The following is a 26626-nucleotide window of genomic DNA, read 5'->3' on the forward strand; positions in this document are numbered from 1 at the left end:
TTCCTGAGTCTGCCCCCCTTCAATCTGATTTCATGTCCTCTCGTTCTACCGCCTTCGCATCTCCGGAAAAGATTCGTTTGCGGATTAATACCTTTCAAATATTTGAACGTCTGTATCATATCACCCCTGTTTCTCCTTTCCTCCAGAGTATACATGTTCAGGTCCGCAAGTCTCCCCTCATACGTCTTGTGACGCAAATCCCATACCATTCTCATAGCTTTCCTTTGCACCGCTTCAATTCTTTTTACATCCTTTGCAAGATACGGCTTCCAAAACTGAACACACTACTCCAGGTGGGACCTCACCAATGACTTGTACAGGGGCATCAACACCTCCTTTCTTCTGCTGGTCACACCTCTCTCTATACAGCCTAGCAACCTTCTCGCTACGGCCACCGCCTTGTCAACATTCTTTCCCCGTCCTCATACCCGCCCTGCTGAACGTCAGTTGCATACATTGGACTGCAAGAGAGCATTGGCCTTCTATGTGGAGTGGACAAGCCCCTTCAGACAGTCCACCCAAATGTTTGTTTCTTTCGACCCCAACAGAAGGGGAGTGGCTGTTGGGAAACGCACCATTTCCAATTGGCTAGCAGATTTCATTTCCTTCACTTACGCCCAAGCTGGGCTGACTCTTGAAGGCCATGTCATGGCTCATAGTGTTAGAGCCATGGCAGCGTCAGTGGCGCACTTGAAGTCAGCCACTATAGAAGAGATTTGCAAGGCTGCGATGTGGTCATCCGTCCACACATTCACAGCTCATTACTGCCTTCAGCAAGATAGCTGACGTGACAGTCGGTTCGGGCAGTCGGTGCTGCAGAATCTGTTTGGGATTTAGAATCCAGCTCCACCCCCCTAGACCCATTTTTATGGCTGAACTCTCAGTTAGATGTTTCTTCATAGGTCAATCTTTGTTATATCCTCGCCGTTGCAAGGCCCAGTTGACTCTGTTTGTTGTTTTTGAGTGAGCCTGGGGGCTAAGGATACCCACATGTGAGAACAAGCAGCCTGCTTGTCCTCGGAGAAAGCGAAGTTACTTACCTGTAGCAGGTATTCTCCGAGGACAGCAGGCTGATTGTTCTCACCAACCCGCCCGCCTCCCCTTTGGAGTTGTTCCTTTCTTTGGTTTTGCTTCATAAGTTGACTGAAGTGGGACTCTCGTGTGACGGGCGGGAAGATGGCTGCTCATGCTAGGTGCGCACGCCCGCGCGCTCGATGGCTCTAGCAAGCTTTATTTCTAGGAAGCTTTTCCGGACCTGGGGCTGCCGTGGACATCACCCACATGTGAGAACCATCAGCCTGCTGTCCTCGGAGAATACCTGCTACAGGTAAGTAACTTAGCTTTACAGAAGGCCTTAGACTAGGTTGCCACACTTACTTTCATTCAGAACTGAAACACTAACTGACAACCTTGGTAACACCCTGGATTGCACCTATGCAGGCATCAGGCTTACAGGGCAGAGCGCCTTTGGCATAAAAGTGTAACAAATCTCTTAAACATACTAGGCACTCACATCAGTACAACACAGCTCAGATCTGTACGGCAAAGAGGAATTATTTTTCCAATCATATTCAACAGGCCTCTAATTCCGCTAAACTCTTCAGGGTTTTCGATAAAGTGGTTTACTCTAGCAACCTTCTTCATTTCTAAAATTGAGAAACTCCAATCCTCCTTTTCTGCCCCTCCCAGTACTATAATAATACCCTCTAACCATTCCTCTCCTCCTCCTACCTCACAGGTTCAAACAGCATCCTGGAGTTCTTTTTAAAATTCCATCCCTTGATTCATTTATCAAAACCCTCTCACAACGGAATCCCACTTTCTGTTCCCTGGATCCATTTCCATCAAATTTGCTGAAAGTCCCTTTTATGGGTCTGCTACCATTTCTTTTCACCATGGTTGTGATTCATCTCTCCACTCCTCTATCTGTTAAGGAAGCCCTTTTTAAGCCAATTTTGAAGGAACCTAATCTAGACCCCATGCAACTTAGTAACTGTCATCCTGTATCGAATCTTCCATACCTGTCAAAAATACTGGAATCCGTGGTTCTCCAACAATTCCAATCCTACATTGAAGCTGTAAATGCACTCCACCCGCATCAATCAGGGTTTAGGGTGGGGCATAGTACGGAAACAGTCATTACTTCGCTTCTAAGTGAGCTGTATTGCCACTTGGAGCATGGGAATATCACACTATTAGTGTTGTTAGATCTCTCAGCCACGTTCGACCTGATTAATCACTTTCTCCTCCTCCAGTGTCTGTCCTCTCTGAGCCTATCAGGATCAGTTCATAAATGGTTCACATCCTTTCTAGAAAACCATTCTTTCCAGGGTACTGAAAGCAACATCAAGCTCCTCTCCTTATACTCTATCATGTGGCATCCCCCAGGGTTCTGTGTTATCCCCTTCCCTTTTCAATTTGTTTGTCAGCTCTCTGGCTTTACTAATCCACACTTGGGGCATTAGCGCCTATTCTTATGCAGATAACGTTCTCCTTGTCAGCTATACAGATCCAACTTCCATAAACCTTCAACCTCTCCGAAACTGTCTCCAAGATGTTGCATCATTGCTGAGGCAACATCAGCTTGTGCTGAACCCAGATAAGATGGTGTCTAGCTGGGTTATAGGGGTGGTGGCTCCTCCCTTGATTAAGCCTATTCTCTTTGACAAATTGATACTGTCACCTCGTTTATATATTTGGGTATACTTTTAGGCTCTGCGTTGTCCTTCACCCCTCAGATTTTGCAAGTGTTAAAAATAGGCTTCTGTTTTCTGAGATGCTTGCAGTCAATTTGTAATTCCATCAATTTCAATTGACTTTGCTCATTTTTCTATGCTTATATAAACTCTCGCTATGATTCCCAAGTCCATTTAGTAACATGTATGCTGGTATTACTAAATCCAATCTTAAATGTCTCCAAACTCTTCAAAACACAGCTGCACGCATTATCTGTTGGGCAAAGCGATATGATCACCTTTCCACACCACCACCCCCCTTCTCAAAAGTCTCCATTGGCTTCCGATCAATTACAGTCAAATTTAAGGTCCTTACTTTCACTCACAAGGTTCTTTATACAGCTCTGTCCTCCTACTTAAGGTCTCTGATCACACCATATATCCCTTCATGTACCCTCCGCGATCTCACCGATAATAGACTAGTTTTACCACCCCCTTCTAAAGCGAGATGGGAGTCCAACTGATCTGTTGCTTTCTGTGTTTTTGCCCCTGCTCTGTGGAATTCTTTGCCGCAGACTCCCCGGTTGGAGAAATCTTATCCCCTTTTTTGGGCCTCCCTAAAATCCTTTTTCAATTGGCATTTGTCAATTAATAGCCTATTTCTAACACCTGCTGCGACAAGTATGATGGCCTTGAACAAAGAATAGATGCTGGATGTTTCTTGTATATAAAGATTGTAGTGTAAGAGGCAGATGCAGCAACCAAACGTAAAAAAATCAAAATCGTTAAAGTCCCTAACGATTTTTAAAAAACGAAGAATGCACCAAAAAAAAAAGTCACACATGCTCAGATCGGTATTGAAACGTACAATGTATCAAAGAATCACAATACACATCGGTAATCTGCCCCTAAATCATGCGCAGAGCAGCCAAGCGTTTTGCTGGCTGCTCTGCGCATGCTGCAAACGTAAAAACAAACAAAAAAAAAAGCCACAACACATACACGTGGCTACCCGGTCAGCAAAATCCAAAAACAAAGGATCAGGAGGGGGCAAGGGCGCTCGTCCGAGGCGTCCTGTATGGACGGCCTTGCCCCCCCCCCCCCCGCTGCTCCCCACTTTCTGCCGCTTTCCCACCCACCACGAAAAAGCAAAATGCTAGCTGCCCCGGTCCCCCTCCCTTCCTGTTCCTGTGTTCTGCAGAGCTAACTCCGCCTCCCGTCATTCTTCCGTCCCGTTCCCCGCCCCCGCTGCCCCCCCTGAGGTCGACTACGCCGCTCCCCCCTCCACCGAGACCCCCCTCCCTATTAACGACCCGATCAGCGCCTCTCACCTCTTTCTGAAGCGCTGCACGGGCAGGAAGATCTGTTGTGTTGGTTGTAGAGTCTCCATGACGTCTCTTCTTCCCTGGCCTAGGCCCCGCCTCCTTCTGACGTAACCTATGTCAGAAGGAGGCGGGGCCTGGGCCAGGGAAGAAGAGACGTCATGGAGACTCTACAACCAACACAATAGATCTTCCTGCCCGTGCAGCGCTTCAGAAAGAGGTGAGAGGCGCTGCTCGGGTCGTTAATAGGGAGGGGGGTCTCGGTGGAGGGGGGAGCGGTGTAGTCGACCTCAGGGGGGGCAGCGGGGGCGGGGCACGGGATGGAAGAATGACGGGAGGCGGAGTTAGCTCTGCAGAACACAGGAACAGGAAGGGAGGGGGACCGGGGCTGCTAGAATTTTGCTTTTTCGCGGGGAGGGGGCAGCGGAAAGTGGGGAGCAGCGGGGGGGGGGGGGGGGCAAGGCCCCTATTCACATTCTCTTCCTAGCTCTGTCCCTTCCTAATCTTTTCCCTCACCCCCTACCTCTCTCCGCTACAGGAACTCACTTCCCATCCATTGACTTCATCACCTCACCTTCTCTCCTACCCTCTTCCTCCTTTTTGGCTTTTAATCTCCGTCTCTTTCTTCCCTCCATTCTGCCTTCCCCATTCCACCTAAATACCTCTCGCCTTCGACGCCTTCGTGGCCACACCTCTCCTACTCTCCTCCGCTCTCTTTTACTCCTTCTCTTACTCTCAGCCGGTGACATCAATCCCAATCCTGGCCCTCCTCACCAACTATTATCCAAACTCTACAGATCTCACCGTGACCTCTCTAACCTCATCTCTATTCCTCTACTCCCCTCCTCTTCTCTGCCCTTCTCTTGCGCCCTATGGAATGCCCGCTCTATCTGTAACAAACTCCCCTATATCCAGGACCTCTTTATCTCGCGTCACCTCCATCTGCTCGCCATAACAGAAACCTGGCTCTGCCCTGATGACTCTGCTTCAGTCGCAGCCCTGTGCCATGGCGGTTATCTATTTTCACATACTCCTCGCCCTGCTGGCCGTGGGGGCGGTGTTGGACTACTTCTCTCTCCCTCCTCCAGATTTCAACCCCTTCTTCCACCTCAATCTCACTGTTTTTCCTCCTTTGAAGTCCACTCTATCCGCCTTTTCTCTCCTCTGCCTCTTCGAATAGCGGTCATTTATCGTCCCCCTGATAAGTCCCTTTCATCCTTTCTCAGTGACTTTGATGCCTGGCTTGCCTTCTTCCATGATCCTTCCTCCCCCTCTCTCATCCTTGGTGACTTTAATATTCCTGCTAATGATCCTTCCAACTCTTATATTTCCACGTTACTCGCTTTAACGTCGTCCTTTAATCTCCAACTATGCTCCACCTCCCCCACTCATCAAAATGGTCACTGTCTTGATCTCATCTTCTCCTCCAACTGTTCACCCTCTAGTTTCCTTGCCTCCGATCTTCCCCTCTCTGATCACCATCTTATAACTTTCACACTTAAATCTCCTCCCTCCCAGTCCCGTCCTATCCTATCTAATTTATCTAGGAATCTTCACGACATTGACCCTTCATCTCTATCCTCCCATGTTTCAAACCTCCTCTCTACTGTGGCACCATCCACGTCTGTCAACGAGGCTGTTTCTTCTTACAACAATACTCTATCCTCTGCCTTAGACACTCTTGCACCTTTGATGACCTGCCCTGTAAGGCGTACAAAACCCCAACCTTGGCTGACTTCTAATATCCGCTACCTACGTTCCTGTACCCGCTCCGCCGAACGCCTCTGGTGGAAATCTCGGGCCCTTGCTGATTTCTTACACTTTAAGTTCATGCTGACCTCCTTCCAATCTGCTCTTTTACGTGCCAAACAGGATTATTATATCCAACTGACCAACTCTCTTGGCTCTAATCCTCGACTTCTCTTCACCACATTGAACTCTCTCCTCAAGGTGCCCCCTCCCCCAACTCCCCCTTCATTATCTCCTCAGACCCTTGCTGAATTCTTTCACAACAGGGTTCAAAAGATAAACCTTGCTTTCTCTACCTCACCAGCTCTCCCTCCACTAGTCCGTTCCCCTCTCTCTCCTTCCCCTCATTCCCTTTCCTCCTTTCCTGAAGTTACTATTGAGGAAACTACACTTCTCCTTTCTTCCTCAAAATGTACCACCTGTTCCTCTGATCCCATTCCCACCCGCCTTCTTAATGCCATCTCTCCTACTCTTATTCCTTTTATCTGTCACATTCTCAACCTCTCACTTTCCACTGCGACTGTCCCTGCTGCCTTTAAACATGCTGTGGTCACACCTCTCCTTAAGAAGGCTTCACTTGACCCTACTTGTCCCTCTAATTACCGACCCATCTCCCTCCTTCCTTTTCTCTCCAAATTACTTGAGCGTGCTGTTCACCGCCGCTGCCTTGATTTTCTCTCCTCACATGCTATTCTTGACCCATTACAATCTGGTTTTCGCCCTCTCCACTCAACCGAAACTGCGCTTACTAAAGTCTCCAATGACCTATTACTGGCTAAATCCAGAGGTCAATATTCCATCCTCATTCTTCTTGATCTTTCCGCTGCTTTTGACACTGTCGATCACAGCATACTTCTCGATACCCTGTCCTCACTTGGATTCCAGGGCTCTGTCCTTTCCTGGTTCTCTTCCTACCTCTCCCTCCGCACCTTTAGTGTTCACTCTGGTGGATCCTCTTCTACTTCTATCCCTCTGCCTGTCGGCGTACCTCAGGGTTCTGTTCTTGGTCCCCTCCTCTTTTCTATCTACACTTCTTCCCTTGGTTCATTAATCTCATCCCATGGCTTTTCCTACCACCTCTATGCTGATGACTCCCAAATCTACCTTTCTACCCCTGATATCTCACCTTGCATCCAAACCAAAGTTTCAGCGTGCTTGTCTGACATTGCTGCCTGGATGTCTCAACGCCACCTGAAATTAAATATGACCAAAACCGAGCTTCTCATTTTCCCCCCCAAACCCACCTCCCCGCTCCCCCCGTTTTCTATTTCTGTTGATGGCTCTCTCATTCTCCCTGTCTCCTCAGCTCGAAACCTTGGGGTCATCTTTGACTCTTCTCTCTCCTTCCCTGCTCATATCCAGCAGACCGCCAAGACCTGTCGTTTCTTTCTTTACAACATCCGTAAAATCCGCCCCTTTCTTTCCGAGCACTCTACCAAAACCCTCATCCACACCCTTGTCACCTCTCATTTAGACTACTGCAATCTGCTTCTTGCTGGCCTCCCACTTAGTCACCTCTCCCCTCTCCAGTCAGTTCAAAACTCTGCTGCCCGTCTCATCTTCCGCCAGGGTCGCTTTACTCATACTACCCCTCTCCTCAATACCCTTCACTGGCTCCCTATCCGTTTTCGCATCCTGTTCAAACTTCTTCTACTAACCTATAAATGTACTCACTCTGCTGCTCCCCAGTATCTCTCCACACTCGTCCTTCCCTACACCCCTTCCCGTGCACTCCGCTCCATGGATAAATCCTTCTTATCTGTTCCCTTCTCCACTACTGCCAACTCCAGACTTCGCGCCTTCTGTCTCGCTGCACCCTACGCCTGGAATAAACTTCCTGAGCCCCTACGTCTTGCCCCATCCTTGGCCACCTTTAAATCTAGACTGAAAACTCACCTCTTTAACATTGCTTTTGACTCGCACCACTTGTAACCACTCGCCTCCACCTACCCTCCTCTCTTCCTTCCCGTTCACATTAATTGATTTGATTTGCTTACTTTATTTATTTTTTTGTCTATTAGATTGTAAGCTCTTTGAGCAGGGACTGTCTTTCTTCTATGTTTGTACAGCGCTGCGTATGCCTTGTAGCGCTATAGAAATGCTAAATAGTAGTAGTAGTAGTAGTAGCAAGGCCGTCCACACAGGACGCTTCGGACGAGCGTCCTTGCCCCCTCCCGACCCTTTTTTAATTTTTTTATTTGATGTGTTTTCTGATGTCCTTTGGACCAATCACAGCGCTTTTAGCTCTGCTAATGCGCTGGGATTGGCTCAAAGTTTGTTTATTTTTTCACTTAATGATTTTTCCTGGCACAGAGCTGTCCTAACGAGAGGTCCAGATCTCTCGTTAGATTTCCTGCCTTTTTCCTGCGTAAAGGCAATCGGAAAAGGTTTGTGCATCTCGTTTCAATGGGGTTTTTACACTAATTGCTCATCTCCATTCCGTTTTCGTTAGCTGCTAGCTTCCTCGGTAAAAGCCCTTTGATGCATGCAACGGATCAAATTTTCCTCGTTGGAGGGTCATTAAAGGCTCATTTAGCTTTAGTGCATCTGCCTTTATGTGGTATGCGGGCGCTGCTGTCCTGTTTTGAGTGTCTCTCATGGTTGCTCTTTCCTGTCAGTTATGGAGTTCCTTTCTCTCCTGATTACTATATTGTTTTTAAATGATTGTAAAGCGCTTTGACTTGCTTCAGTTAGAGGAGGTATGTCAAGTCAATAAATGATAAAACGATAAATGGAGGGCAGAGGTTGATAATACAATTTTAAAGGGACATATGGGGAGAGTCTGGGAAGGGGAGCAAAGAGTAAGGGGGAGAATGTAAAGGGGAGGAGCAGTGAGAGAGGTGCAGGAGGTAGGAGGGGTGGAAAGAATGAAAGAGATGGGGAGGTTGAGGAGAAGAGTACATGAGGGCCAGAATGTCTGGTTGCCAAGAGGCACACCCAAACTTTTGAATCCTTGCAACCACACACCCCACCCTGCCCCTGTATCACACACGTCCATACCATCCTTGTACCACACGCACCCCCACGCCACCCCTGTACCATGCACATACCTCCATACCATCCCCACACCACATGCCCATGCGCACATACATGTCTCCTCCCTATATCTGCACCACATATATACACACACGCACCTCTGAACCCAGCCCTGCGCAACACGTACATGCACACAATCTCAACATAGATACAAATTTATATAGGAAACCTCTTGTAGAGATGTTTCATACACCCCCACATCCTGTGCTGCCCTAATAAGAGATGTTTTTCCTTTTTAAACCCCTCCCTTAGGCATTCATGAGTTTGCAAATGTAGGAAGGGGGAATGTACTGTACTGTCACACTATAAGTGTGTACTTTTCAAGCTTGTTACATTCTTGCTTGGAGGTTTATGAAGCAGAAATGAAAGAAAAAGGAGACAATGTTCCGTCCTTCTACTTTGTATTATGAAGTGCTGAATATGTGAGATGTTGCCTTTGCTCACAGATTAGGAACTGCATAGTGCCCTGTACGGAGAGTCCTTTTTCAACATAACAATCAGATCATGGAACAAGAACAGTGTTTTCAGCTCTGTACAGTATGTTTTATTATACATCCGTCTGTTCAATTTTCTTGTTTAGATAGTTATTGGGTATTAGGATGATTGCAAATCTTGTAAGTAATTGTTTTGTTACTTTACCTACCACTTTCTCCAGAAAGTTGCTGACCTTCATGCAAGATCTTTAAACCCTGTTTTTGATTTTTTTTGCATGACTCTTGTACAGTGTAACCTAACTTCTTTTATTTTGTTTCTTTAATAAGGCTCATAGAAAATTCATTTTCCTTTTTTGTCTTACTGCTACTAATGTTTGATTTTATTGTTGCTGCTGTGGGATTGTTTTTCTTACTGATGCTCTTTTTTATTCTACCTATTCTCTTCTGGGGATATATGATCAGCCTTCAGAATATAACTGCTACTTTGGATCTGGATCACGGGCTTCATCCAGAACCAGCTCTGTTAGAGCAAGCCCTGTGGTGAGCTTTCTCCTTTCTTTCTCTATCTGGCTTTCTCTGTCTACGTGCATCCCTCTTCCTAAGATCTCTATCACTTATTTCTTATTTTATTGGTTAGTTTAGCTATATATAGTCCAAGTTCCAACTACAGTTCTCAAAATATGATTTTAGTAGTGGCTATCAAACTTAAAAATACACTAAACTTACATTACATTATTTACTGTCTGGGTGTTATTCCTACTGCAGTTATAGTAACTATATTTGTTCTGAGAAAAAGCTGGAGTTTGTGGCTTATACTATTGATCGGACTAGAAAAAAGAAATGTGCAAAAGCTTTTAGGACCTATAGGGTCCCTTCTTTAGACAATAACTAGCATCTGATGATGAGGCTTACAATAATATTAAAAGCTCCTATATTGCAGTATCATTTTGTTGATCCAAAAAAAGAGTCGCAACCAAAATAAAAAAACCTGATCAATTTTTCATTTGAGTGGTTTTTTTTTTTGCTTTTGGACATATGTATGAGTGTTATTATTTTACATATATTAGGGTAATGCTTGCAAGGGGTTCTGATGAGTCAGCACCCCAGTTTGTTTTAATTTAGCATGCTAAGATCGGTTGAGTAAGAGACATTTTCAGGTTCCTTAAACATATATCTCCTTAGAAGTGAAATAAAATTAATAATAAATGAAATAAATGAACTCTAGAAATTATTTTGGGATTGTAGCTTTAAAAGAAACTCATTTTTGATCAGCTGTACCCTGAACAGGACTTCCTTTTATGAAATCCTACCTGTATATTCTGCATTAGACTCAGAGGAAAAGAATGAGTCTTTGTCCCTATGATGCATTGTTTCCACAGCATTTAAGTTAGCCCTGTTCTTACTTCATCATTCAGAAGCTGATGGATGTGAAAGAACATTGAAATGAATAGGGTACACTGCGTACAGCAGAATCATAGATTATACAAAAAATAAAATTAGAGTAACCAAGGAAGACTGAAGGTGAAGCAAGGTGCAAATTAATTTCTAGATGGTCAGTGTTGTGTAACAGGTGTGCTTCTACAGAGATGGTAACAGTATTTTAGGTAAGGGTTATGCAGTATTTGCATTTTTAACAGGAAATAGGATTTTTTTCTTTATTTCCTTCCCCTCTCACTATGTTTTTGTGGTCTAGAGTATACGGATAGCTTGTGAATTACCTAGTGTATAATTCTCTTTTTTCGACTTTATGGTTTGTATAGCTATTGTGAGATTTAAATTCTGCAGGTTTACTGAAAATTCTTGTAAGTAAAAAGTATAAAAGGAAAGAGAACAGTTCTAGCCATTTCAGTGTTCAAAAATAGAATTGCACATTTATGGCGCTGTTTACTAAGCCATACTGTAGGCACGCTATCAATTTTAGCATGCGTTAATGCTAGAGACACCCATAGGAATATAAGGATATCTCTATGGTTAGTGCACGCTAAAAATGCTAGCGCATTTTAGTAAACAGGGCCCTTAGGTTGTAGGAATGCAACGTTACATGAACTTGAGTGCAGGTGTCCAGGGATGGTATTGGGGAGGAGGTTGCATTTATGTGCATGTTTTTGAAAATACATTTGTACATGTGTAAATTAATATAGAACATTTGTGCATGCCAAACAGCAGATGTAGATTTCATTTTTCATTTCATTTATTACCATTTATATTCTGCTCTTATTCAGAGCGGAGCACAATATACAGGGATTAGCAAATAAATTCTGAGATAATTTTCAAAATGGAAGTTATGTTCATAACTTTCGTTTAAAAAAATTCTCTGCTACCTTTAAAGGAATATGTACTTTTCTCACATACACAGTTATAAAATTATCCCCAAAAGGGAAATTGGAAAGAATTATTTTTAGAGGTATTGAAGCAAAAATGTTTTGTCATTTTCGTTTTTCCTCTCACAAGAATTTTCATTTTATTTCTTTTTGCTGTTTCTTCATTACAGGAGCAAAATCATTTAGCAATACCCCGTTAATTGCAATACACCCCAAAAGTATCCCCCATATCTGCCACGCCACTCTCCCAGACTTACCCACTCCCAAAAACTATCCCCACAAACTGCTCCACCACTCTGCAAAAACTAACCCCACTCCCTCAAACTGTCCTCAGTGGCCTAGCTAGGGGGGGAGGGCGCAGGGGGGGGCACTCACGCCCCCAAGCAGATTTTTAGAAAAAATGGCGCCTCTGTGCCTCTTGCCAATATTTTTTTCTGCCCCCTCCCGAGCGAGTCTCCAATCTTTTTCTGTCTCTTCTGCCCGTGCGCCCCTTCTGCGTGGTTAAATTTACTGCCCTGAAGTGCCATTCTGCCTCTGGCACCAGTGATTCCCATAGTCAGCCTTCTGACAGCGTCGGGGCCTCTCCTCGGGCGCGTCCCACCTACTCTAATTCAACTTCCTGTTTTCCGCAGAGGTGGGAACGTGCCTGAGGAGAGGCCCTGACGCTGGCAGAAGGCTGACTGTGAATTGCTGGTGCCGGAGGGAGAACGATGCTTCAGGGCAGTAAAAGTGACCACATGGATGAGAAAGCAGGTAGAAGAGAGGGAGAAAGATGCAAAACTCTGGGGGGGGGGGGGGGGGGGGGGGGGAGGAGGATGGAAAAGGGAGAAAGTGCTGCCCAAGACCAGAGTGGAAGTGAGCCTATCTAGTCCTTTGTAAGCACCTTAAAAGGTGGAGGAGAAAAGAAATAACAATTGAAAATCACTAAAACAGCTTCAAAAATTATTGTAGCTGGTAGAAACTGCAATTATAAACTCTATAGTTTGTGCTCATTTTTGTTCACTGTTCATATATATAGATGTCCAGATTTCAGTGAGGCTATCCTGTTTCCTGATGGGTTCATCTTAACTGTAGTTGTAATCTGCCTTTGGAAGCCTGGTGTTATAAAGATGATAGAATATTCTGAAATTAAATGGAAGTAGAATTAAACTCTCTTTTCATTGGAGCAAATGGAATCACATCTTTGTCTGTTTTGTAGATGTTTACCTTTTAGATACACAAAGAGGGGCATAATCGAACGGGAACGACCATCTCTAAGGATGTCCTGGCGAAGGGGCAGGGAAACCGCTATTATCAAAACAAGATGGGCATCCATCTTTCGTTTCGATAATACGGTCGAGGACGCCCAAATCTCAACATTTAGGTCGACCTTGGAGATGGTCGTCCCCGGTTTTCTGCCATAATGGAAACCAAGGACGCCCATCTCAAAACGACCAAATCCAAGGCATTTGGTCATGGGAGGAGCCAGCATTCGTAGTGCACCCTAGGGGACACTGCAGTGGACTTCACAAATTGCTCACAGGTGCATAGCTCCCTTACCTTGGGTGCTGAGCCCCCCAACCCCCCCCAAAACCCACTCCCCACAACTGTACACCACTACCATAGCCCTAAGGAGTGAAGGGGGCACCTACATGTGGGAACAGTGGGTTTCGGGTGGGTTTTGAAGGGCTCACATTTACCAGCACAAGTGTAACAGGTAGGGGGGATGGGCCTGGGACCGCCAGGCTGAAGTGCACTGCACCCACTCAAACTACTTAAGGGACCTGCATACTGCTGTCATGGAGCTGGGTATGACATTTGAGGCTGGCATAGAGGCTGGCAAAAAAAAATGTAAGTTTTTTTTTTGGGTGGGCGAGGGTTGGTGACCACTGGGGGAGTAAGGGAAGGTCATCCCTGATTCCCTCCGGTGGTCATCTGGTCAGTTTGGGCACCTTTTTGAGGCTTGGTCGTGAAACAAAATGGACCAAGTAAAGTTGACCAAATGCTTGTCAGGGACGCCCTTCTTTTTTCCATTATCGGCCAAGGACGCCCATCTCTTAAGCACGGCCCAGTCCCACCTTCACTACACCTCCGACACGCCCCCGTGAACTTTGGTCATCCCCGCGACGGACTGCAGTTGAGGACGCCCAAAATCGGCTTTCAATTATGCCGATTTGGGCGACCCTGAAAGAAGGACGCCCAACTCCTGATTTGTGTCGAAAGATGGGCGCCCTTCTCTTTCGAAAATGCCCCTGATAGGGATTATTTTGTTTTGTACGTGTTTCAGGGGCAAGTAGTTTTATAAGTCAAAATAAAAATAAATATTTTTTTCATGCAGATCTCTTTTGTTTAACATAAATGGGCGATAAACCCCTAATTCAGTCCACTGGTTTTCGTATATTTTGTTCTTGTGATGACTTATATTTTGCCCAAACAGAAAACTCTTACCGCTATCTGGTCGATAATAAAAGGAACACTATCTGCCCTAAAAAGTTATTTTGTGGCTCTACATGAGGAATTGTGATATTGAATAAATAAATGTATGTTTGTGCCCCTAGTCATGCATCCTAAGTTTATATAATCCTTTCAAGAAATCCAGTTAATTGTTTAACATTAGTGGAACATAGCCACAGAGGCATGATATGGTTGCATTTTTGTCTCGGTTGTGAATGTATCCCACGCCTACACTCACCTCACCTCCGGGTGACCAGGCCCATGGCTGCTGTGGACTGTCTTCTTCCTGTTTCCCAGACATGTTCCAGAGTTCATTCCAGTCCTGGTGCTCCAGCACTCCAGACTTGCCCTGGTGTTCCTGCTGCCAAGCCTCACTTGTGACCTCATCTGTAATTGCCTTTATTAAGCACCTGGGAATTTTCAGACTTGCCTTTGCAACAGAGGTCTTCTGAGGAGCTTTCGTCTGTGTGTGTTTCTTGCAGTTCCAGCCCTGCTAGTTCTTGTCGTGCAAGCCTTCTGCTTCAGTTCCCATCCTGCTTTAGTCTGCCCTGTTTGTCTTTAGCTTCAGTTCCCATGCTGCTTGTCTCTGTCCTGCAAGCCTTCAGCTTTGGTTCTAACTGTAGAAATATGCTGTCACTTGCTTTCAGTGAAGTACAGGCCAAGGGCTCAGGCTTACAGCTAAGAGCTAGGTCTCTAAAAATCAAAACCATCTCTGACATGAATTAGGTCACTGCAGCTGAATTAACCTGACAGGGGGCCGGAATCTGTTTTCAAAACAGCAGGTGTAAAAGGAAATTAACAGGACGGTAGTAAAAAGTTGGGAGCAAAGATGTTTTGGCTTAGGCAGACTATAGTGGGTCAGACTGACATAAAACTGAACATCCAGGGGGGCTGAAGGGAGACTTGGAGACATGGGAACTCAGTGCAGTCAAAAGATGTTGATGCCCAGAAGCTATTAATGTGTGAGCTCATTATTGTCACAGATGTTGAAGTTATAGACATATGAATGCATTGTTAGTGGGGATGTTGATACTTAGAAAGTGGAAATATAATTATCAACTGATAATATGCAGAGACAGGTGGTGAGAAAGTGAGGTTCCATAGGAATGAATTGTGCCATGATTGTATAAAAAGGGCACTATTCTGGGTTATGGGCTGAAGAGTGAGGACAGACTGCACCTGATGTATGTCGGGAAGCGCTGCTCCACTGTGTTCCAGATATGAATGCCTAATTGACTGTACTACCTTTGGGTAAGATACCGATGCTAATGCTATTAAACTATTTTCTTATATCCACTGAATTCTGGGCGTCTTACTGATTATGGAGCTTGTTAGTTCTCAGCCTGTGTAAGACAGTCGGAGCAGATATGGGGCCACAGTAATTAAGTCAGTTACACGGAACATGCAATTCTTTTCAGGGTGGTAGAAATCCTATTACTTCCCATGCCCAAAGCCTTTTTATAGCCCCTAAAATATACAAACCCTGCTTGTGTCCGCCCTGTTTGTGAATCCTGTTCTAGCCAGGCTTGTGTGAGCATCCTGAATCCTGCTTATTTGAGAATCCTGTATCCTGTTCCAGCCAAGCTTGTGTGAGAATCCTGAATCCTGATTGAGAATCCTGTATCCTGTTCCAGCCAAGCTTGTTTGGGAATCCTGAACCCTGTTTGAGAATTCTGAATCCTGTTCTAGCCAAGCTTGTGTGAGAATCCTGAATCCTGTTTGTTTGAGAATTCTAAATGGAGAGGTGTAGTAGCCGTGTTAGTCCACTCTTAAAGGTTATCAATAGAAATCAAACAAAATAAAACATGGAAAAGAAAATAAGATGATACCTTTTTTATTGAACATAACTTAATACATTTCTTGATTAGCTTTCGAAGGTTGCCCTTCTTCGTCAGATCAGAAATAAGCAAATGTGGTAGCAGATAGTATATATAAGTGAAACATCAAGCATTACTTTGACAGTCTGACAGGGTGGGAGGGTGGGGGTGGGTAAGAGGTGTGCTTGGGGACATCAAAGCATTTCATTGATAGTCTAACAGGATGGGTGTGGGTAGGTGAGAGGAGGGTGGTAAACAGAGAAATACAACTGTATGATTTATAATGGGCTAGAAAACCCAGGTCCTTGTTAAGTCCTGTCTGTTGGGTGTCAAAATATTCAATCATTCTGACTTCAAAAGTCTTACGTTCCTGTATTGTTTTAAAGTTACCTTTCAGGATTCTTACTATGAAATCACTGGTACAGTGTTCCGGTTCTGTAAAGTGTTGGCCCACAGGGGTGGGAGCCTGACTGGCACCGGCTTTCTTTATGTGATGTCTATGTAGATTAAATCTTGTCTTAAGCATCTGGCCTGTTTCTCCAATATAGCATCCTTTGTTACATTTTTTACACTGAATGATATATGCCACATTGGAAGATGAGCATGTGAAAGATTCCTTTATGTTGAATATTTTTCCTTTGTGAATGACTGTGGGGTCCTGTGAAATGTTTTGGCATAGCTTGCAGCTGGATATATTACAGGGAAATGTGCCCTTCTCTTCTTTTTCAGTCTGTGTTGGGAGTTTACTTCTAATTAGCTTGTGTTTTAAGTTGGGTGGCTGTCGGAAGGCCAGCACTGGTGGGGATGGGAATATATCTTTCAGTATTTCATCCTCTTGGAGTAGCGGCTGTAGATCTCTTATGATTTTCCTCAGTTTTTCCAGCTCTGGATTGTATGTCACTACAAGGGGGATTCTGTCAGTTCCAGCCAAGCTTGTGTGAGAATCCTGAATCCTGTTCCAACCAACTTGCTTGAGAATCCTGAATCTGGTTCGAGAATCCTGAATCCAGTTCTAGCCAAGCCAACTCCGTTCCGGCAACCATTTCCAGCTAAGCCAAGTCCGTTCCAGCATCCGATTCCAGCCAAGCCTGTTTGAGAATCCTGCTAGCTCCGGTCCTGCTTGTACTAGCCTATCTGTGTACAGCCTTGTTTCCTGTTTAGGTGGTTCACCTGCTGCTACTGGTCCCCGGCAGTGGCCCAAGGGCTCACTACTCCGGACTTCCTGACAGTTGTGACAATTTTTATTATGGTAATACTAGGGCCCAGCTAAGAAACAGGTTACTTAGAGTTGGTCTTCATTGGACCAAACTTGCTTTCCTTGTGCCATCACTATCTAGCAGGATAGGCAATGTCTTAAAAGGTGGAGGATAAATTATTTTTTTTTTAACAATAAAGAGTGACAACGTGGCTGCAGCAGCTCATAGGTTTGCTTGCTTTGTTTTGAGAGTACAGCAATGACAGCTGCGTGGGGAAGGGGAAAGTGAGATTGGCCTAATTGGTTTCAACATTTTGTTGTCACTTGGTCCCCTGTCTATTAAACCTCCTTGGAGCTGCCAGAGGATGGACTGTGGGAGCAGGCCAGGGAGATATGTGGCCCCCAAGGAGGATGGGGCATGCTGAAAGAGACGGGAAAGAAGGTTAACATGGGGAGAGAGAAGGGTAAATGCTGGACAGGGAGGGAGAAGGACACACAGTCAATACTGGGCATGGAGAGGAGAGGGACATTGGAACGCAAAGAGGCAGTGCTGGAAAATGAAGACATGGGGACACAGGGGCTCTACTGAAAAGGAGGGGGATAGGGACACAGAGGGACACTACTGAAAAGGGGAGGAGGAGATAGGGACACAGAGGGGCACCACTGGAAAGGGGAATGGAGATATGGGGACAATGGTGAAAAGGGGTAAGATGTGGACAAAGAAGTAATGCTGTAAAAGGGAGAAGAGATGGTAACACGGGTAGTGCTGGAAAAAGAGGGAAAATGGGGACACAGGCAGTGCTAGAAAAGGGAGAAATGGGGACACCTGGATGGCAGATGCTAGAAAAGGGGGAAGATAAGGAGACCAGGTAGGCTTGTGCTGAAAAAGGGGTGGAGATGGGGACATAGAAATGGCAGATGCTGAACTTGGGGGTAGGATAGGGACAAGGGATACAGAAGGGAGATGCTGGACAGGACAAATAGTGGTGCAGAGGAAAGAAGGATGGTGCACTTGGAGACAGAAGAAATGTCAGATGGGCAAAAGACCCTGCAAAGGCAGAAGAAACAAAGAAAAACAGAAAAGAGTCAGCAGGACCAAAGGAAATAAATTGTTCAAACAACAGTAGAGGGGTATGAGTGCATTTTCTTAAGTCAATTTGGATGTACTGCAGCACAGATTTTAATGGTTAGAATCAGGGACTGCAAATTCCATATGAATTTGGGATGTGAGTTCACACTAGGACTGGTTGAAAACTCTCCCTTCTGGAACTGGATCACGTGGCAGCTCTATACACAGCTATTTGTTAGTGGGGACGTAAAATGCAAGATAGTGCCAAACAGAAGGAAAGTAAGAAGACAAGAGGTGAGAGAAGAAATGGAAAGGCCAACCTGGAAAACAATTTGTAAGGCTGACTCATGGAACATGGAAAAAAAGACTGGGACCAGCCAAATTTCCAGACAACAAAGGTAGAATTTTTTATTCTGGGGAAGGGGGAGCCTATTCCGAAAGGATGGGCTCCACCTTAACCAGAGTGAGACAAGGCTGCTGGCATCGGCATTTAAAAAGGAGATAGAGGGGAAGGCCGACAGTCGCTCAAAAGTGCATGGTTCGGGATAAGGTATCTTGCAAGGATACCTCACAACAGGGAAGATAGGGTTTTTGGATAGTGAGGCTGCACAACAGACCGTGGTGGGCCAGGTGCTCTTAAATACAACTAAAGATCAGACAAAAGATAGCAAATCAATAGTGTCAAGTACTAAGCATCATGCAAATAGGAACAACAAACATACTCTTAAATGGCTATATGCAAATGCTAGGAGTGTAAGAAATAAGATGGGAGAGTTGGAATATATTGCACTAAATGAAAAATTGGATATAATAGGCATTACTGAGATCTGGTGGAAGGAGGATAACCAGTGGGACACTGTCATACCGGGGTACAAAGTATATCATAGTGATAGGGTGGACCGGACTGGTGGAGGGGTAGCATTGTATATTAACGAGAGCCTTGACTCAGATAGATTACAAATTCAGCAGGACACAAATCACACCTTTGAATCATTGTGGGTTGAAATTCCATGTATAAAAGGGAAAAGGATGGTGATAGGAGTGTACTACCGTCCACCTCGCCAGGATGAGCAGGTAGTCGCAGAAATGATAAAAGAAATCAGAGACGCAAACAAAATGGGCAATATGATAATAATGGGTGACTTCAATTATCCAAATATAGACTGGGTAAATGTAACATCGGGACACGTTAGAGAGGTACAATTCCCTCCCTGATGAAATCAAGGACAGCTTTATGGAGCAGCTGGTGCAGGAGCCGACGAGAGAAGGAAAAATTCTAGACTTTGTCCTTAGTGGAGCGCATGATCTGGTGAGGGATGTTATGGTACTGGGGCCGTTTGATAACAGTGATCATAATATGATCAGTTCTGATATCAACCTTGAAGTAACTATACACAGGAAGTCAAATATGTTAGTGTTTAACTTTAAAAAAGGAGACTATGATAAAATAAAAAGAATGGTTAAAAAAAACTTAGGGGGGCAACTGAGAGGGTAAAAACTGTACAACAGGCATGGACGCTGTTCAAAAATACCATCCTGGAGGCCCAGGCCAAACATATTCCGCAAATTAGAAAAGAAAGATGGAAGTCCAAAAGACAGCCGGCATGGTTGAAAAGTGAGGTGCAGGAAGCTATTAGGGCTAAAAGAAACCCCTTCAGAAAACAGAAGAAGGAACCGTCTGAAAATAACAAGAAGCAGTGTAAGGAGTGTCAAAGCAAATGCTACCCGGGGTGGGTAATTAGGAAGGCGTATAAACGTGCGTTATGTGCCCATAGACCCTGGCTATTTTTGCCAAAAAAGAGACAAGAGTACAATAGTATAGCGTGTGTACTACCTTTTTCCTATTTTGCTCCAAAAACAGACAAGATAATTCATAACTTTTGGCATGTGCTTGCTGTGCACCCCGAGTTTACACAGCACCCTAAAGTGACTTACTCACGCGAGGCGAATATGAATGAACTATTGAAAAGATCTACTTTAGAAAAACAAGATGGTCAGCATTCACCCTGTGGGAGGTGTATCTATTGTAAACATGCCCTCACTGAATGAGTGGTTTATTGTATAATCCCTTGCTCTTTAAATTATATTAGCCATACTAAACACCCGTTGAAAATTAGACTAGCTGAGCACCTTAGCAATCTTAGGACTGGGAAGAAGGATGCCCCATTGGTGATGCATTGGACTAAATATAACCATTCTATTGAAGATGTCCGTTGTGTAGTATTGGTACATATTGCACCTTCTATGCATGGCGGTGATGTCAGTACACAGGAGGTTGAATGGATAGAATAATTATCTATAATTCCCCGCAGTTGAGTGGAGCTGCTTCATTTAAATAGCGGGGTAACCGGATGTTCCGGTAATTATGTTTGGAGGTGGAATCTGGACGTTTATTCCCGAAGGTACGCAGCCATACAATTGATTATATGAGTATATTGAAGTGTTGATACTATATTAAGCAAGAAGCTGTCAGAGAGCGGTTAAGTAGTGGTTATGTATATTGTTATAGGGGTCGGGTGTTGTTCCTCCTGAAGAAGGAAGTTCCGAAATGCGGTCTTGCATCGGGGAGCTTAAGTGGAGTTGATGCTGTGATGTGGTGTGCTAGTGGTTCCCGACGTTAGCGCTTGTCAAGCTGCATAGCGCCACCGAGGAAACATCTTACACCATCTACATGGGAATGGTTGTTTGAAGTGGAGAGCTGAGTTCTACTATGTAGCTGATAAAATATTTGGATGTGTGCACCAGTGGATGGAGATCTGCTTACATATTACAGCGCGGGAGAGTTAGCGCTGTGCTGATATTCAAGACTGGTGCTTGTTAGTAGAACTATTCAATAGGGTCATTTTCCCATCAATGAAAGTGGACATGGACTTACAGTTTTATGTAATGTGAAAAAATCTGTATGTTATGCTACAACACATGCATTACTGAGAGGTGGCGGTATGAAAGGTGTGAGTGAGTTCTGTGGTTACCTTATGTGTGTATGTATATGTGTGTGGTTTGATACTTTGGATTAAACAATACGTGTTATAAATTGATGCAGGGTACTTTTGTGTTTAATGTGATTAATTTGTGTACCCTAATATATGTACTATCCCCCATTGTGTTATAGGCAGATAAAGAAGGCCAAAAGGGATTACGAAAAAAAGATAGCATTAGAGGCAAAAAAACATAGCAAAATTGTTTTTCGGTATTTAAAAAGCAGGAAGCCGGCAAAAGAATTGGTTGGGCCACTGGATGTCTGAGGGGTAAAAGGGGCGATCAAGAAAGATAAAGACGTAGCTAAGAGATTGAATGAATTATTTGCTTCAGTCTTCACCGAGGAAGATTTGGGTGGGATACCGGTGTCGGAAATGGTATTTCAAGCGGACGAGTCAGAGAAACTTACTGACTTCATGGTAAACCTGGAGGACGTAATGGGACAGTTCAGCAAACTGAAGAGTAGCAAATCTCCTGGACCGGATGGTATTCATCCTAGAGTATTGATAGAACTGAAAAATGAGCTTGCGGAGCTACTGTTTGTGATATGCAATTTATACTTAAAATCAAGTGTGGTACCAGAAGATTGGAGGGTGGGCAATGTAATGCCGATTTTTAAAAAAGGTTCCAGGGGAGATCCGGGAAATTATAGACCGGTGAGTCTGACGTCGGTGCCGGGGAAAATGGTAGAGGCTATTATCAAAAACAAAATTACAGAGCACATCCAAGGACATGGATTACTGAGACCAAGTCAGCACGGCTTTTGTGTGGGGAAATCTTGCCTGACCGATTTACTTCAATTCTTTGAAGGAGTAAACAAACGTGGACAAAGGGGAGCAGGTTGATATCGTGTATCTGGATTTTCAAAAGGCGTTTGACAAGGTACCTCATGAAAGGCTACAGAGGAAATTGGAGGGTCATGGGCTAGGAGGAAATGTCCTATTGCGGATTAAAAACTGGTTGAAGGATAGGAAACAGAGAGTGGGGTTAAATGGGCAGTATTCACAGTGGAGAAGGGTAGTTAATGGGGTTCCTCAGGGGTCTGTGCTAGGACTGCTGCTTTTTCATATATTTATAAATGATTTAGAGATGGGAGTAACTAGCGAGGTAATTAAATTTGTTGATGACACAAAGTTATTCAAAGTCGTTAACTCGCGACAGGATTGTGAAAAATTACAGAAGGATAATGCCGTTGTATCGCTCCATGGTGCGACCACATCTTGAGTATTGTGTTCAATTCTGGTCGCCGTATCTCAAGAAAGATATAGTAGAATTGGAAAAGGTGCAGCAAAGGGCGACTAAAATGATAGCGGGGATGGGACGACTTCCCTATGAAGAAAGACTAAGGAGGCTAGGGCTTTTCAGATTGGAGAAGAGATGGCTGAGGGGAGACATGATAGAGGTATATAAAATAATGAGTGGTATGGAACAGGTGGATGTGAAGCGTCTGTCCACGCTTTCCAAAAATACTAGGACTAGGGGGCATGCGATGAAACTACAGTGTAGTATATTTAATAGAAATCGGAGGAAATGTTTCTTCACCCAACGCATAATTATACTCTGGAATTCTTTGCCGGAGAACGTGGTGAAGACGGTTAGCTTGGCAGAGTTTAAAAAGCGGTTAGACGGTTTCCTAAAGGACAAGTCCATAAACCACTACTAAATGAACTTGGGAAAAATCCACAATTCCAGGAATAACATGTATAGAATGTTTGTACGTTTGTGAAGCTTGCCAGGTGCCCTTTGCCTGGATTGGCTGCTGTCATGGACAGGATGCTGGGCTCGATGGACCCTTGGTCTTTTCCCAGTGTGGCATTAACGAAATTCAAACATGCGTGGGATAAACATAAAAGAATCCTGTTCAGAAGGAATGGATTCTCAGGAGCTTAGCTGAGATCAGGTGGCAGAGCCGGTGGTGGGAGGCGGGGACTGGTGGTTTGGAGGCGAGGATAGGGCTGGGCAGACTTATACGGTTTGTGCCAGAGCCATGGTGGGAGGCGGGGCTGGTGGTTGGGAGGCGGGGATAGTGCTGGGCAGACTGATACGGTCTGTGCCCTGAAAAAGACAGGTACAAATCAAAGTAAGGTATACACAAAAAGTGGCACATATGAGTTTATCTTATTGGGCAGACTGGATAGACTGTGCAGGTCTTTTTCTGCCGTCATCTACTATGTTACTATGTTACTTATATTTGTAAGGACTGAGATGTACCTGCTTTGTATAATGTACAGGAGAAAATGATTTCTGGTGCTTTTTTACCAGTAGTGCACTGTTTATAGAGTTTGGCTTCCTTGGACAGAGAGTGTGTGTGGGGGGGGGGGGGGGGAGGGGGGTTCTCTATTTCAATTTGTTTTTTTGGCTCCCTATTCTGTATTAGATTGGTGGAATGGAATGTTGTCACAATTTGGGTTTCTGCCAGGTGTTTGTGATCTGGGTTGGCCACTGTTGGAAACAGGATATTGGGATAGATGGACCATTGGTCTGACCCAGTATGGCTAATCTTATGTTTATATAGATGGGGGTCTGTCCATGTTCTGCATGTGTGACTTGTTATTCTGGATGTGAGCCCTTGAGCCCAAGCCGAGGCCTAGTATAGGATTTTGGCCAAGGCCTACCGGAGACTGAACAGGCCCTACGCACCACCCCAGCCACCAAGCCCTGCACACACACACACAACAGCTATCAGGCACCACCAGAAAATGGGAGATAGAGCATTCAGGCAGGCCTCACGGCCGATCGGGAAACCACTCGTGCAGAGTCCAAGCAAGCGGGCCTCACGGCCGACCGGGAACCCCGTCACACTCTGGGAGGGGAGAAAGAATAACGAATGGTCCCCGAGGGACTGAGCACAAGCAGCACACACAGTGCAGGGTAGAGACACAAGGAAAAGGGTGAGAGACAGAACCTCTAAAGGTAAACACAAGGCTGTGCCACAGGGTGATCTAGAATACAGGAAGCCCCAGCAGGGAACACTCTAGTCTGTACTATACAGCACTCAAGGGAGAAGGGAACCAACTATAGGAATACACTCTAGGCTGAACCATTCAGCACTCAGGGAAAGGGGAAGCCAATCAAAGGAATATTCTAAGGTATGTCACTAGGCACTCAAGGGAAAGAAAAAGGGAAACCACTCATAGGAATACACTATGCTGTGCCCCACAGCACTCAAGGGAACTAGGCTGCACCGTACAGCATACAAAGATACAGGAAGCCTTACAAGGAACACACTAGGCTGTACTATACAGCGCACAAAGGAAAAGGAAAACTACCTATAAGAATACACAAAGCTGGCCCCACAACACACAAGCGAAAAGGGAACAGTAAGCAAACAGAGGAAGCTGTCTTGATACACACAGACCAGAAAAGGAGCACTGCTCACCAGGAACAGGAGACAGATTCAGCAAACAAAGAGAACTTAAACCAACAAACAGGAGCAATATACAAGGACAGGGGGACTGCCAAATGAGGCAGAACAACACCTCAGCACAACAAAGGGAACAGAGAGAGAGAGAAAAGTAAACAAACAAACTGGAACAATACAAGGCAAGCTTACCACAGACAGCACAAGGTTAGAGCAAGCAGACTAGCTGTAGGGGAATGAGGCAGTCAAGGTCATGTTGAGATTACCCCCCCCCCCCCCCCCCCCCCCACACACACACACCCACACAAACACTTTAGCTGAGCAAACAAGGGAAAGGTAGGCTTAAGTAAATCAGGCTTCTGCTGCATCAGACGTCAGCTCAGCCCCTGTCAAGCCAATCAGGAGTGAGTCCCAAACATTTCCCTGCCTGCTAGCAGAATCATAACATCACTGAGGTGAAGGATTCTGATAGCATGTAGTGTCTGTGTAGGAATGTGTAACAGTGCAGTTTGTTCCAGTTTCCCAATAGTAGGTATATTGGTGCTCCACAGTCCAGTGTAGTATATTATTATTATTAACATTTGTATAGCGCTATATGTAGCACTGTCTTCTGATAGGTGGGTTAGGGATGCTATGGTGTGGTAAGTTTTGTGTTCTAGGGCAGTCCTGGAGTATCCCCTTGCCAGTCACCACACAAACAAAAGCCCATCTGATTTAAACAAGATGTCTAGCAGTGGAAGGAATGTGTGTGCTATTCCTGAATATTTTTACTTTGTAGTTAAGAAGACAGGACCTCTTTTTTTTTTTTTTTTTGTTACATTTGTACCCCGCGCTTTCCCACTCATGGCAGGCTCAATGCGGCTTACATATTATATACAGGTACTTATTTGTACCTGGGGCAATGGAGGGTTAAGTGACTTGCCCAGAGTCACAAGGAGCTGCCTGTGCCTGAAGTGGGAATTGAACTCAGTTCCCCAGGACCAGAGTCCATCACCCTAACCACTAGGCCACTCCACTCCCACACTTGTCAGCTTTGAATACCATTTCTGGCACTGGTATCTCTCCTAAATCTTCCTCAGTGAAAACTGAAGCAAAAAATTCATTTAATCCCTCTGCTATGGCTTCCCCGATTGCCCCTTTTACCCCTCTCTTCTTCGTCTTGCCTCCTGATGTAACTTACTGTTTCCTTTTAGGCAGGATGCAACAGAGACAGCCTGTATTAATCATTGCCCGTCATAGCACCTGCGCAATAATAGACACTGCTGTCCAGCTGACACCAACCAGTGCCTATTTTATAAAATAGGCTTCCCCTGAGATCAGAACCTGTCTACACCTTTGACTGTCCCCACACTTAAAGCAGAATTAAACACTTCTTTATTTGGGTTATGTAATTCCAGTGGAAATATTTCAGTTTCTAGGAATTGCTGCTTATTTGCACCTCTCATGAATTTTAGTAAAGCAGGGCTGTATTCATATTAAATAATATAATTTCCTTTACATTTCAGCATACAGTGACAGTGTTTTGGACCACTGATTCCTGTCCTGATTAATGTAATTCTGGGCTTACCAGCATTGTATGCAACTCTCCTTCCTTAACTCAGAAATTCACTGTAGCTAATAACTGGTCAATATTCAGCCCATGGTGATCAGTATATATCTACTATAATAAAACTCACCCTCAACGTTCTGAGGACACTGACGTCAGTGAAGCCAAGCCCTGACTTCCTTCAAAAGGTTCGTGGTGGTGAAGCCACCAAAATCGCTCCGGGCCCCGCCCTCGAGGGCGGAGCAATAGCAGAACAACGAAGGGGTTGGCAGGGAGGCAGGGAGGGGTGGGAAATCGCTCCGGGCCCTGCCCTCGTGTCAAACGTCATGACGTTGGGGGCGGAGCAATGGCAGAACAACGAAGGGGTTGGCCAGGGAGGGGGGAGGTGTTGGCGACAAAAACCTTGCTAGCGCCCGTTTCATTTGCTCTGAAACGGGCCTCTTTTACTAGTATGTATATATATATATATATACTAGTAAAAAAGGCCCATTTCTGACACAAATGAAACGGGCGCTAGCAAGGTTTTCCTCGGAGTGTGCATGTTTGGGAGAGTGTATGTGAGAGTGACTGTGTGAGAGACAGACTGAAAGTGTGAGTGTGTGTGTGTGTGTGAGAGAGAGTGAGTCTGGGTGTGAGTGTGTTTGTGAGAGAGTGTGTGTGTGAGAATGAGAGTGTGTGCAAGTGTGTAT

General features: G+C 44.9%; 1 protein-coding gene across 14 annotated transcripts in view; it reads left to right on the plus strand.

Annotated features, from left to right (window-relative positions):
- The window catches only part of LRRFIP1 (LRR binding FLII interacting protein 1), a 997950-nt gene that overhangs the window by 304650 nt on the left and 666674 nt on the right, over window positions 1-26626 (plus strand). For 10 of the 14 annotated variants that reach the window (XR_003942957.1, XR_003942958.1, XM_030210921.1 and 7 more), the window contains one exon: window positions 9679-9756. The exons of the other annotated variants lie outside the window; for them this stretch is intronic. Coding sequence is in view for 8 of the 10 variants with exons in the window: in XM_030210921.1 (XP_030066781.1) it covers window positions 9679-9756 (78 nt within the window). In the remaining 2 variants the exon portion in view is untranslated. The remainder of the gene's footprint in view (window positions 1-9678; window positions 9757-26626) is intronic. 14 annotated transcript variants of the gene reach the window in all.

This window comes from Microcaecilia unicolor, chromosome 7 (assembly GCF_901765095.1).
Source record: "Microcaecilia unicolor chromosome 7, aMicUni1.1, whole genome shotgun sequence".
Classification (NCBI taxonomy): domain Eukaryota; kingdom Metazoa; phylum Chordata; class Amphibia; order Gymnophiona; family Siphonopidae; genus Microcaecilia; species Microcaecilia unicolor.